The following is a 13,750-nucleotide window of genomic DNA, read 5'->3' as shown; positions in this document are numbered from 1 at the left end:
ACATGGATGAAATTCAATACATTTGAGAATAAGTCAATCTAAATATTGTAGACTGGTTTTATACAAAAACCAACTGGTGATCAAAAACTACTAATGGTGATCCCGAGTCACTCTGGCAGTGTTGAGTATAATTTCCTGTCTGAAGAAGCAATCAAATCCTTCTTTTCTGGTCTATCCATCTTTCCAGTGGGCTCCTGGCTCGTCTGCTTGGTCAAACAGCTCCAAGACTATCCCTCACAGACAGAGAGCTGAATAGAGTTCACTGACACTCATTGAAATAAGACAGAGTGCACTTGCAAATAGCCTTTACTTCCATAACCAACTCCTTCTTCGTTTGTAAAGAGAACTTATGTCCAGTGTTTCTTTGAGTGTCATTTTGGCCCTATAGACTACACAATATGTGGTATGTGTTCTCAAACACATTTCAAGTATTTACATTTTTCGAAGCAGCTTTCTCAATGTGTGAAGTGCACAGATATTATAATTTTTTATGTCTTGTGTCATTTCCCCCTTTTTGTGAACTCATTCTCCTATTTCAGGAGCTATTTTCAGCCTACGCTCAGTCATTCCTGCCTCAGGTGCAAAAAAAGATGGGGAAAAGAAGGCACAGCTTTTGTTATGTCTCCGCTTCGCACTAGCTGATGATTCTATCAGCGGACAAAGCTCTGTTTTCTCTCTCATTAAGGCTAGATTGTATCTTTAAAAAACCTGGGGGTGTCAAGTGCCAAAACCAGAAAGCGGTTCTCGACGCGATGCGTCATCAGAAAATGAATTTGATTCCCACCGGTGATATGTGCAATGGCTTTGAAAGGATGGGCAAGGGAGCTGGCAGAGTGAAAGTTCAGCATCTCAGTGCTTGGTGTGTCCAATCCGTCTGGCAGCTGAAATGTTATTATCATCATGAGTTTACCAGGTGTCAGGAAGAAATATAATTATTGTGTCATCCATGATTAGTTGTATTGGTGTCATGGGTGACATTCTCATATTGGATTGTGAGAGGCAAGCCTAGAATTTGGGGACTATGTGTGGCTGCTTGCAGTGCTGTGTCTAGGTATAAGCAGCCGCTCAACACAATTGGTAACCTGGTATCAAATCTGCATTTTCTGAATGTGAGATATATACGCTATATTAGTACGATAACAACTCACCACAACAATAAAATCCAAACTGCAATCTCTTGAGATGCCTGCTGTGCCCTTTACAAGGTGTTCTGAACAGCAACACATTGCCTGAGGAGCAGAATTCATTTCCAGAGACATTATATCCTCCAAAAATGTCTTCATCGATTTGATCCAATAATAAGCTGTCCTCATACCTCGCTACATTTCAATTAAAATCCTAATTTTTATATGCAGAAAGAAAGTTGGGGACATTTCTTAGAATGCCAATCATATTTCACTTCATGGAAAAGGTCATTAAATGCTAATCACGTTTCATAAGGCACCGCTGTGGCAATTACAACAACCATTAATATGGGGATTTCAAATGAGCTTTTCTCCTTTGAGCAATACAGAATCACTGACGACCTTTAAATAGACAGGTTCAATAATATGAAAAACTATGCCAACCCATGCATGAAATACAGCCTTTCCCTTACATACTGTATCCGTATGCACACATACACGTGTTATTCAATACGTTACTGAGAGCTATAGGTCACCATAATATGGAACACAGTGGAGGCTGCTGACGGGAGCACAGCTCATAATCATTTATGGAACAGAGGGTATGGAATGGCACTTGGACACTATGTGTGCACTCCCGATAGCCTCTCCAGTGATCATACGCCCAGTCATAAAACCTCTTCAGTAAGTCTTTAGAAAAACAGGGTCAAACATAATGGCCTAAGTTAAGTTTCCATACAGCTCTGTAGGCCAAATATCAGCCTCAAGTAGGCTACATAGCAACCAAAGCCTAAGCCAGTGAGGTTAGTTTAACTGAATAATGTAGGCTTACGATTTTTGGGGACATTTAAGCTTGTAAAATGCCTAAAATTCTCAAAACTTAAAGTCCTAGTCCAGTCTCCTTTTCAGCTCATTTGTCACCTGATTTACTTAACAAAAGATCCATCTCAATAGGTAGTCCAGGTATCTCATGACATGAAACTAGTGGGCGGGTGGATCTTTCCTCTTTTGTTCTCCATTGTTCCTCTATTGTTCATCAATAGTGAGGTTGGCGATGACATCACAAATTACCATCAAACTAACTCCTTGAATGCCCTTCTCCTTGAAGTTTGCAGTTGTGTAAAAACATTTTTTACCCTTTAATGTGTGTACTTTACCATATTTATACTTAGGATAACGCAGTAAAAACTTTTCAACAGTAAAAGTTACAAAATCTTCAAGTCTTTGGTAGAATAGAATCTCCTGAAGCCACCATTATTAAAACGACCTCCCATTTCAAAATGATTTCCAGGTAATATTCTCTTCAGGTATTGCTACAATTGTAGCAATGTTTGTCCTCTTGGAAGCTATGTTTAAAGGCAGTGATTAAAATATTAGAGAAACCTTGCAGAATAGTGTGAAGTGGAGTAGAGTTAACCAGCAGGTGTCACGTTCCTGACCTGTTTTCCCTTGTTTTGTATTTATTTAGTTGGTCAGGGCGTGAGTTGGGTGGGTTGTCTATGTGTGATTTTCTATGTTGGGATTTTTGTGTTCGGCCTGGTATGATTCTCAATCAGAGGCAGCTGTCAATCGTTGTCCCTGATTGAGAATCATACTTAGGCAGCCTGGGTTTCACGTGTGTTTTGTGGGTGTTTGTCTACCGTGTTAGTGTTTTCACCACACGGTACTGTTTCGGTTTTCTGCACTCGTTTATTGTTTTGTATTTCAGTGTTCAGTTTCGGTTTTAATAAATCATCATGAGCACGAACCATTCTGCATATTGGTCCGATCCTTCTCGCCTCTCCTCGTCCGATGAGGAGGACGAAATAGACAATCGTTACAGCAGGGGAGTCATTGTGTGTTCTCGCTGCCCTCAAGGGGTCAATCGCCTCCTCATGTTAGTCTTTTGGAAGCTATTTTCTCAAGCATAACATGAAAAAAATGTTTTCACTCAGTTCCTGTGTAAAAAAAACCCCCACAAGGACACAAAATGTCTCTGTTTATTACATAGCACTCTTTTAAAATTATGAACCAGGGATTTGTCAAGTCACAATTGATAAATACTGTAGATAAAAATGAAAAACCTGGATAACAATACACCTATGTCTACTTTCTCTAGCTACTTAATAATCAAAGCATTATTGCTGATCTGGGCCTTTTTGTTGTTGTGATGTTTCAGTCGATCTGAAAGTGTGTCGGACGCCTCGCAGAACCCAGCAGCCAAAGACGCTCAACACCCCTGAGGACTCTACGTACTACAACCTCATCCATGTGAGTCTGACTCCATCCATACAGTAGTGAGCCATTCTCTGTCACCTTCACAGCACTGTAATTATTGCATTTTTATCTATTGGCATTCGCACTACAATATTGAGGTGGCCATTTTTCTCCAAGAGTGATTAAGACACAAGATCAAAGGGGATGTAACGATCTGTGTTAAGTTGTTAGAAGTTTTCCAACGTTAAAGTTTTCCATTAATGTAGTTTTGCCAATGTCTGTCCATGACAACTTCAAGTTCTCCGATGGAAAGCAGGAAAGCATATTACAAAACCGTACAAGTCTCTCAACTGGTATAGATTCAACTTGAATCCTATTGGGTGTGCTAATAAGCCTTGATGCACTCCAGCATGTGTTATATTGTTGAAATATTTCTGTCTAATAATTTCAGTATGCACTAGAAAGGCACAAAGTAGGTGCTGGAGAGTCCCTGCAGGTGTGTTCCAACCTCGTCCCTTCAGCTTCAGCTGATCTCAAGCTAGCTGATCTTAATTGTTAGTCAACCAACAGATCGATTGATTACGGGACTAATCACCCGCCAACATTCGACTTATAGGTTGTTACATAGTTATAGGTTGTTACATAGCCTTGAAGGCTATATAGGAGGCCATACGCCTTATAAGTAGGCTATAAAGCTAAACATATTCGCAGCTTTGAATCCTAGTTCATTTCCATGTAACACTACTTCCTGTGTCTTTCCCATTCAGAGGTCTGTCCAGGATGACAAACGCAGGCCACGGAAACAAGGGTAAGTCAACGGCCCATCATTCACCCTGTTTTAACGAGCCACTTGTAGCTACTGGCAGGCTTTTAAGAGGTTAGGTCTGAAACTTGGCACTCTGCTTGTGAGTAATGAATATGGGGACAGTGCCAACTGTAAGGCCAGGGTGTGGGTCCAAACTTAACGGCCTGTAGCCTTACACATTTACAATGGACTTAATTGGCCTTATCCTTCATCCTCCTTTATAGAATGGTTTTACTTAATGAAATCTAACTATATGACAAGTGCCATGTGGACAAAGTCCAATATAATGCACTCATAGTAACATCAGTATTTTTACTGTGTGTTTGTTGAGTATTTTATGAAAGATGCAGTGATCAATTATTTAGGATCTACAATAAACCTAATATGTTGCAATACATGATAGACAGACCATTTGAGCCTCCTTTGCTTCGTTTTTTGTTTGATGTGAATCTGTGTGTGTCCCAGTGTGTCTGTGTGTGTGGGCCACGAGGTGAGTGTAGCTCCCAGAAAGGTGATGATAGAGGTTCCCCTAGGCTGGCAGACAGACAGATAGGTCTGGATGAACAAGGAAGGGGTATGGTACTTTATCAAAATAATCTGGACACACACACACACGCACACACACGCACACACACGCACACACACACATACACTGGGATGTGAGACGACGAGACTGTACACATCAAGGGTAATAATTTGTTAGCAGATAAATAAAGCCAGCTATGGACAGGAGCAGTTTACATGCATCATTAAGAATGAGAAGGTCAGGAGGAAAGATAGCATCTCCAACTGTCGCTGACAGCTGAGAGAGGGGGGGAGAGGGAGAGGGACAGGGGTGGGGAGAGGGAGTGAAATAGGAGGGGAGAGAGTGATAGAGAGAGGTGGATTGTGTCAGTGAGGAAAAGCAGTGGTGAAACAGCACAGTGAAAAAATGAAGGAAGACAGATAGATACAGTGCCTTCAGAAAGTGTTCATACCCCTTGACTTATTCCACATTTTGTTGTGTTACAGCCTGAATTCAAAATTGAATAAATAAAAATGTTTCTCATCCATCTACACACAATACCCCATAATGACAAAGTGAAAAATTTTTTTTAATGTGTTTAGCTAATGTGTTGAAAATGTAATACAGAAATATCTGATTTACATAAGTATTCACACCCTGAGTCAATACTTTGTAGAAGCCCATTTGCCATTGATTACAGCCGTGTCTTTCTGGGTAAGTCTCTAAGAACTTTCCACAACTGGATCGTGCAACATTTACCCATTATTATTTTCAAAATTCATCCAAGCTCCATCAAATTGGTTGTTGATCATTGTTAGTCAACCATTTTCAGGTCTTGCCATAGATTTTCAAGTACAGTGCATTCGGAAATGATTTAGACCCCTTGACTTTTTCCACATTTTGTTACATTACAGCCTTATTCTAAAATGGATTAAATAAATAAAAATCCTCGTCAATCTACACACAATATCCCATAATGACAAAGCAAAAACAGTTTTTAGAAATGTTTGCAAATGTATAATAAAAAATCATTTAAAAAACGTATTTACAGAAGTGTTCAGACCCTTTGCTATGAGACTCAGGTGCATCGTGTTTCATTGATCATCCTTTCGATATTTCTACAACTTGATTGGAGTCCACCTGTGGTAAATTCAATTGATTGAACATGATTTGGAAAGTCACACATCTGTCTATAATAAGGTCCCACAGTTGACAGTGCAGGTCAGAGAAAAAACCAAGACAAGAGGTCGAAGGAATTGTCCATAGAGCTCCGAGACAAGATTGTGTCGAGGCACAGATGTGGGGAAGGGTGCCAAAAACATTCTGTAGCATTGAAGGTCCCCAAGAACACAGTGGTCTCCACCATTATTAAATGGAAGAAGTTTGGAACCACGAACACTCTTCCTAGAGCTGGCCGCCAGGCCAAACTGAGCAATCAGGGGAGAAGGGCCTTGGTCAGGGAGGTGACCAAGAACCCGATGGTCACTCTGAAAGAGCTCCAGAGTTCCTCTGTGGAGATGGGAGAACCTTCCAGAAGGACAACCATCTCTGCAACACTCCACCAATCAGACCTTTATGGAAGAGTGGCCAGACGGAAGCCACTCCGCAGTAAAAGGCACATGACAGCCCACTTGGAGTTTGCCAAAAGGCACCTAAAGGACTCTGACCATGAGAAACAAGATTCTCTGGTCTGATGAAACCAAGATTTAATCCATTTTAGAATAAGGCTGTAATGTAACAAAATGTGGGAAAAGTTGAGGGGTCTGAATACTTTCCGAATGAGTCAAAACTGTAACACGGCCGCACGGCCACTCAGGAACGTTCACTGTCTTCTTGGTAAGCAACTCTAGTGTAGATTTGGCCTTGTGTTTTAGATTATTGTCCTGCTGAAAAGTGAATTCATCATTCTATCTGTTGGAAAGCAGACTGAACCAGGTTTAGCCTGTTCAGTATTACTTTATGGAATATTTTTATTCTGTACAGGCTTCCTTCTTTTCACTCTGTCAATTAGATTCGTATTGTGGAGTAACTGCAATGTTGTTGATCCATCCGTAGTTTTCTCCTATCACAGCCATTCAACTCAGTAACTGTTTTAAAGTAACCAGTAACCAGTGGTTTCCTTCCTCTGTGGGGTACAGAGATGAGGTAGTCATTCAAAAATCATGTTAAACACTATTAATGCACACAGAGTCCATGCAACTTATTATGTGACTTGTTAAGCAATTTTTTTCTCATGAACTTATTTAGGCTTTCCATAACAAAGGGATTGAATACTTATGGACTCAAGACGTTTCAGCTTTTTTTTTAGTTGGTAAGAAAATTGAAAAACATAATTCCATTTTGACATTATGTGGTATAGTGTGCAGGCCAGTGACAAAAAAAAGACTACAATTGAATCCACTTTTAATTCAGGCTGTAACACAACAACAAAAATTAAAAATCAAGGGGTGTGAATACTAGAAAAGCAGAGAAGAAAGAAGAGAGGTTCACAGAGAAGGGGAAGGAACCAATGAACAGAAGAATGTCTGAGAGAGAGAGAGAGAGAGAAAGAGACACCAAGCCTGGTGTAGAACGATTGGGCTGGTAATGATGGAGGGATATGGAAAGAGTGAGAGAGATAAGCCCTATACCACTGCAAAGTAAACCCCATTCAGGTTCAATAAACCCCATTTGGCTCCTGAGACGCAGGTCCTATTCAATTAATACTGGTAATCAGGTCTCCAGAGAATGACACAAATGATTCCCCTTGCGCTGTGAGAATAAGCATTCGGATTCAACAATAAAACTTGTTTACTGCGTTAATACAAATGCAAACCCTACTAAAACTCAACTTTCAGTGCTGGAGGAACACCTTTTTAGTTTCAACCCGGAAACCCGTTCTGCGGTTTTGATTGAATAGCACCCATTGTGTGGCCGGTCTAACTGAACGATATAATAGTGGCAGACTCCTGTTAGTTAGAGAGTCCGTAGGCATTGAGGCTTGCTCGTCTGCCTGCCTCTGCCTGTGACATAGATGACTGTTTCTATTACATAAGTCAACCAATAAGCCGGAAAGACGAGGGGGGATATGAAAACCCACAGAGGGGAAATTTCCATTTGAGTCTGTCAATAGAAGAGGAGGGGAGGCAGTGATTAATCAGGAACTAGGAAGGCCCTTCCGCCTCGGCTGTAGAACTAAAGGTCCTGGGTTCACATTATGCACAGCTCCAGCTAGCTCATCACAAGGCTGGTGTAATGAGGAAGTGGAGTAACGGAGTTCATATTGATGCTCATCCTGCTATGATATAAAAGGCTACTGTAGCCAACGGGTGAATAGCGTGGCTCGCTGGAGAAACTTCCTCAATACCAATCAATGGCCGAGCAAATGTATTGTTCATATTTCCTCGCCATGATACAATACAGCAATACAACAGCTTCTAACCCCAAGCCATGAGACTGCTGAACAATTCATAACACTCTCCACCGGACAATTTACTATGACCCCCCCCCACCACCCCCCCTTGTACACTGCTGCTACTCACTGTTTGTTTGTGTTTGTTACCTATGCATAGTCACTTCATCCCCACCTACATGTACAGATTACCTCAACTAGCCTGTACACTGACTCGGTACCGGTGCCCCCTGTATATCAGTCAATCAATCAAATGTATTTATAAAGCCCTTCTTACATCAGCTGATGTCACAAAGTGCTGTACAGAAACCCAGCCTAAATCCCTAAACAGCAAGCAATGCAGGTGTAGAAGCATTTTATTGTTATTGTTTTTTTTATTGTGTTACTTTTTCTTATTACTTTTTATTTTAGCCTACTTGGTAAATCATTTCTTCTTCTTAAACTGCACTGTTGGTTAAGGGCTTGTAAGTAAGCATTTCACAGTAAAGTCTATACTTGCTGTATTTGGTGCATGTGGCAAATGAAGTTTGATTCAATTTGAATTGATCGGTTTGCCATATTCGGAAAGCCAAATGATCATTCCAAACTGAAGTTTGGAAAAATGTATGGCAAATGAAATGTCGACTTTGACTTATTGTCATATAGTAAGTGACTGACCATAACTGCCTTCTCCTGTCTGTGCTCCAGTCCTGGGAAGCTGCTGGACGTAGATGACCAGTACTACCAGGGCCTCCCCACCAGTAAGTCCACCGGCGCCATAGCCGGAGACCGACGCACCTCTCTCACCAGACGAGCATCTCTCGAGAGGAGGCAGTCTATCGAACAGAGGCGCTCTATAGAGAGGAGACAGTCTTCTGCGAGAAGACAGTCTTCTGACAGGAGGCAGTCTACAGCTGCAGAAAGAAGTCCACAGACAAGAAGAGAGTCTGCAGCCGCTGACAGGAGGCAGTCTACTGACCAAAGACAGACTGCAGGTGCAGACAGAAGTCCACAGACCAAAAGACAAACTCCAGACAGGAGACAATCTAGAGAGAGGGCAGTCTCCGAGCCAGCAGATAAAAGGTGTGTAATCCATTCACTACAGACAAATGCATATACTCACATATCTATTGTGAATACGTGTGAATACACAGACACAAGACACTGATACATACTGTATGTCCATAGCATGAAAGTATGTAATGAAGCAGAGAGACTGTAGAGAGAAAACAAACAAATCCTAAATATTCCACCATGAGCCTTGATCGTTTCTCAATCTATTAATTACCATCTATCATTCCATCTTCATCCCTCTACTCATCTCTCACTGTACTGCATCTCTCTTTCCCTCTTTCACTGTTTGGTCCTCTGTTCATTTCCTGCCTGGCCCTGTCTCACTTTATCTCCTGTGCTGCTGTGTTGACAGGCACTCCGTTTCCAGACTGCCCTCTGCAGAGGGCCAGGACGACAACCCTTATGACTACAGAAAACTCCTGCGAAAGACCTCCCAGAGAAGAAGGCTCATCAAACAGTACAGAGACTGAGCAGTGCCCTTCTCAATGGCATACTCCATTTAAAGCAAATTGGCATAACACCTCCCTGTATGTGACACTGCCAGAAGCATGCCATAACATCTGTCATAATGCGACATGATAGTTCATTAATGTTGACTTTTGTTGACATCTGACAAAAACCCTATTTGAATGTCTAATGAGTTGCGTTCTATGATAGTGTTGTCTCAGCTGTTATAAACTAACATTGGTTTTCATAAAATGTCATGACAGCTGGTATGTTTTGCTTATGGCATTGTTATGAAGGTGTTGCGTCAAGCCACTTCCCTGACGCAGATGGCGTCACGAACAGGTTAACTTTGTCAGTCTGTAAATACTTTTGTCAGCCGACTCAGCCTCTTCTAAGAAGCAGATTTGTTGTATCTACTTTAAACAATGCTGGTAAGCTTCCTTCGCTTCTTAGTTTGAGCTGATAATGTGTTCTTTATCCTTCAAAATGTATATGAAAGGAATTGAATGTCAAGAGATAGAAAATAGAAATGGAGTGGTATATGGTGCAAGCCATGAAGGCTCTAGCTCTAGGATCTTTTTCAGTGTATTGAAAATAGGGTTATTACTATTTATGTCAATTAATATAAAGTTGGAACCAAAATGTGGTCCTATGTAATTTATGGTGATGCGCGGTGGGTGATCAAACAAGGGTTCGTGGTCATCATTGGCTGTAGGCAGTTTACTTTCCTGAAATGCAGTGCATTGGCACTACCACGGTCTTTAGTGTATTGTTTGTGATGTACAGTATGTGGATATGAATGCTTCTTTGCTGCTTGAATTGTCAATATTATCAACTCAAACATCATTTTATTACTGTTGTGAAGTGTAAATATACAAAAGCAATACAGGTACATGCAAAAGGTCAACGCTAATTTGAATACATAAATTGACTACTAGACCATAGTGTATGTCGTAACATCAAACCAAATGTAATGTCATATTGGTTTTTAACGCAATAACGGCACGATTTAAGGTTGCAGTGATCTGTCTTTCAATTGCAATGTGTGTTATTACAGTTGATTACCAACCACGGTTAGTACTTTATCTTGTTTAACTTTAATTAAGTGGCTGTCTCTATATTTGGGTCTTATAAAATACATAATTTATAATTTATCAAATAGTGTGTGCATATGTCATTGCTCTCCTTGGTGTGACATACAGAAACGTCTGAAGAGCAGATAGGTTGCTGTACTTCCTGATAAACTATCAGTCACTTTCTGCATTTCCTGTCCATATTTTTTTGTCTTTAAGAACAACTGTCGGATATCCTTCGGCTTACCTTGCATGTGGCTCTAACCGTTAATTAATTAAGAGAGCCCTTGGGGATGTTGACAGCTTGCCCTGACATGGACATTTTGGGGGAAAGTAGTGAAAAGTAGTGCACCTTACCTGAGATCTGGTGTTTGGAGGGGGTTTGAATGTAAACCCAGTGTAAGTGTTCTGATACACAGAACGGGTTTTAAAACAGACTAGAAGTACTCTGAAACACCCAAAGTGGTTCTTTAATCTGAATATTGGTGTCTTTAAGGGTGTTGTGAAAACAGTTTTGGGGGTTTTAGTGCATGTAAAAGGCAGCATAAAAAAAATGCAATCAAAATAGTTAAGAAATGCAAACGATTTATAGCCTAAATATTGATTGATGAGGACCTGTGGAGAATATTTTTTGTGGACTCTACCTTTTTTCAATGCTTTATTTAGACTGGAAACAGGAGGAGACAGAGAAGGAGTGAAAGTGGGACAGGCAGAAGTAAGAATTGAACCCCTGAATTCTGGGGCATTAAGATGGTACATTTCATTTGAATTTTATTCAAATTTTACAAACTCAACCACACAGGCACAAAAAGATTCTAGGGTGAATTAAAAAATATATATTTTTTAACTAAAAACATACAGTATACTTACTAAAAATGATTGCAAGTTATTTCAATGATTTGTTCATTTAATTTTACCTAACAATTTAAGAATAAATCCAACTTAACATGTGGCTTAAAATTTAAGATATTTCATGAGGATAACCAAAGCCTGAGAAATTTGAGACATTGAACTAATTGGTTTTAATCCTATCGTGCCACATGGCTCTGTTTTTAGAGGATTGTGGGTCATTCAAAAAATTTTAGACTTTATTCTTATTTTACACAATGATGTATGAATGTTTGAAGAAAGAAAAGTATATTTACAGTATAGTTTAGTATTTAGCAGCTTGATGCACCATAAGGTGGAATAGATCAGGATGAACGGACATCAAAACCGTCATTTTTGATGTTCAATGATGAGAAAACCCAGTCCCACATTTGTAACTTTTGATGGAAGAGGAAAGAAACCACAGTGTGATGCATGTTGCAAAACCTGTAGTTACTGTTGCCAAAATGGGTTAAACAGGCAAATGAACAGACACATAAATGAATGTTAAACAATAAAATACTCTGCACTAGACAGGATTTGAAATACCATAATAGTGTTTTGAAGCTATAGAGGGAGGAAACGGCACCAAAAGAGAAGTTATCTAATTCTGCACTAAACAGAATTTGAAACAACAAAATAGTTTTTTCAACCTTTTTTGGTAGGGCTCCCAGTCCTTGGCAATGTGTTGTGCAACACTTTATTAAGTGGTGTTACAACACACCATGCAGTGGTGATTTTAGCATGTAAATCTTGGTGGGGAAAACTTAACAAAAGAAATTGGGGATGCATGACAGGGAAGCCACTACAGAACACAACATGATACCAAACAATACATTAATTGCACTATAACGGTGACAAACTGTGCCCACAAATTGTTAGGGCCTATTGTACATAAAGCTGTCCCAACAGCAGAGTTTTCTTTTCAGAACCATGGAGTGAATCCTTACCACCGCTACACCTGGCTATCAGAGAAGACCTGTCTGGCAACGAAACAGTTCATTCAGCCTCATTTACTGCCTTTAAAATAAAAATAGCTGATATGGCTGATGTGCTTAAACAAATGTGGTTTTACTGGCAATTGAGATGTACATACTATGGCATAAGGGAGCGATGAGCGGAAAAGAGGGAATCCGTAATTTCGATTAAGACATTAATGAGCAAGCTAAGACGGACGTAGACAATATAACTATTTGTTCAGCACGTTTGAAATGTACAGAGACAAAATTCAGAACATGGGCCGTTCTTACAGTATTCTCCCTGTACACCAAGTCATAACCGTAGGATAAATAAAGGGGGGCATATAAGCAGACACTGAAAGCTCTTACAATATTCAATGATTACATTTCTCTAAAACAGGCTATAGGCTACATGTGCACCACCAAGTCAGAACAGTAGGCTAAATTATGAGGGGGGAAGGGACCCAATTATTAAGATGAGACACATGGGCTATTGACAGCTTACTACATAACATACACTTAGTATTACTTAGCTACAGTATACATATCTCCCTGGCAGATTACTTAATTTATTCAGCAGCATGCAATACATTTTTGGACTCATCTTGTTGTGCTGTGCTCACTTGAACAGGAAGGTGGCGCGTGGTCCTTCTTGTGGGCAAATTTTGTCGTCAATTTTTTTAATCAAAGTCTTGCATTCTCTGGATTTATAGTGCTTTTAAGGCAACTGAGAACTGTGAAAAATACAAGGTCGAATCATGATGTCAGTGGTTTTCAGGTCGGAGCTCTAGAGAGTGGCATGTGTTCCCGACTTGGAATTCTGAGTTGGATGACCGTTCAAAAAGTATTTTCTCAGTTTGAGCTTGTTTTTTCGAAGTTTCCAGTTGTCTTGAACTCACTGAAATCTGAGATTTCCCAGTTAAGAGTTTCCAGTTGTTTTGAACGCAGCAGAAGTCATGCTGAATTGACAGCATGGCCAATGTATTCAACCTTTTCTGGCCCATGATGTTACATGTGAATGTTTATCCTTTTAAGTTTGTAAAAGAGTCCCTTAAACCCAGACTTGAACTACACACCGTCTCCACCGAATGGCAGGCTGTAGGCCGAATGTATTGCAACGCTTGCAGTTAGCCACTGATTCCTTCCAAGCCACTCATTGTTGAATTTGCGATTTTCAACTTGTTGTGTAATGTTTATGTCCAATGGCCGATGAGCACGATACGTTTTATCTATAATTTCTCATCATATGACAAGGACCGAAAAGGATTTGCCAGTAGATTGTCGACTTGATTCATGATGATGACTGCTTGTGTAGCTGGCTAGCTAAGAT

The 13,750-nt window shown here is 40.2% G+C and overlaps 1 protein-coding gene across 1 annotated transcript in view; it reads left to right on the top strand.

Annotated features, from left to right (window-relative positions):
* myo3a (myosin IIIA) overlaps nucleotides 1–10,780 on the top strand; it is a 68,423-nt gene extending 57,643 nt beyond the window's left edge. Inside the window, exons 32-35 of the mRNA XM_055928911.1 lie at nucleotides 3,283–3,374; nucleotides 4,088–4,128; nucleotides 8,709–9,083; nucleotides 9,427–10,780. Of these exons, the coding sequence (XP_055784886.1) occupies nucleotides 3,283–3,374; nucleotides 4,088–4,128; nucleotides 8,709–9,083; nucleotides 9,427–9,544 (626 nt within the window). The 3' untranslated portion in view covers nucleotides 9,545–10,780. The remainder of the gene's footprint in view (nucleotides 1–3,282; nucleotides 3,375–4,087; nucleotides 4,129–8,708; nucleotides 9,084–9,426) is intronic.
* The last annotated feature ends 2,970 nt before the right edge of the window (nucleotides 10,781–13,750 follow it).

The sequence above is a fragment of the Salvelinus fontinalis genome, chromosome 7 (genome assembly GCF_029448725.1).
Source record: "Salvelinus fontinalis isolate EN_2023a chromosome 7, ASM2944872v1, whole genome shotgun sequence".
NCBI classification, from domain to species: Eukaryota; Metazoa; Chordata; class Actinopteri; order Salmoniformes; family Salmonidae; genus Salvelinus; species Salvelinus fontinalis.
Note: the sequence above shows the minus strand (reverse complement) of the source record. Positions and strands in the feature narration are given on the sequence as shown.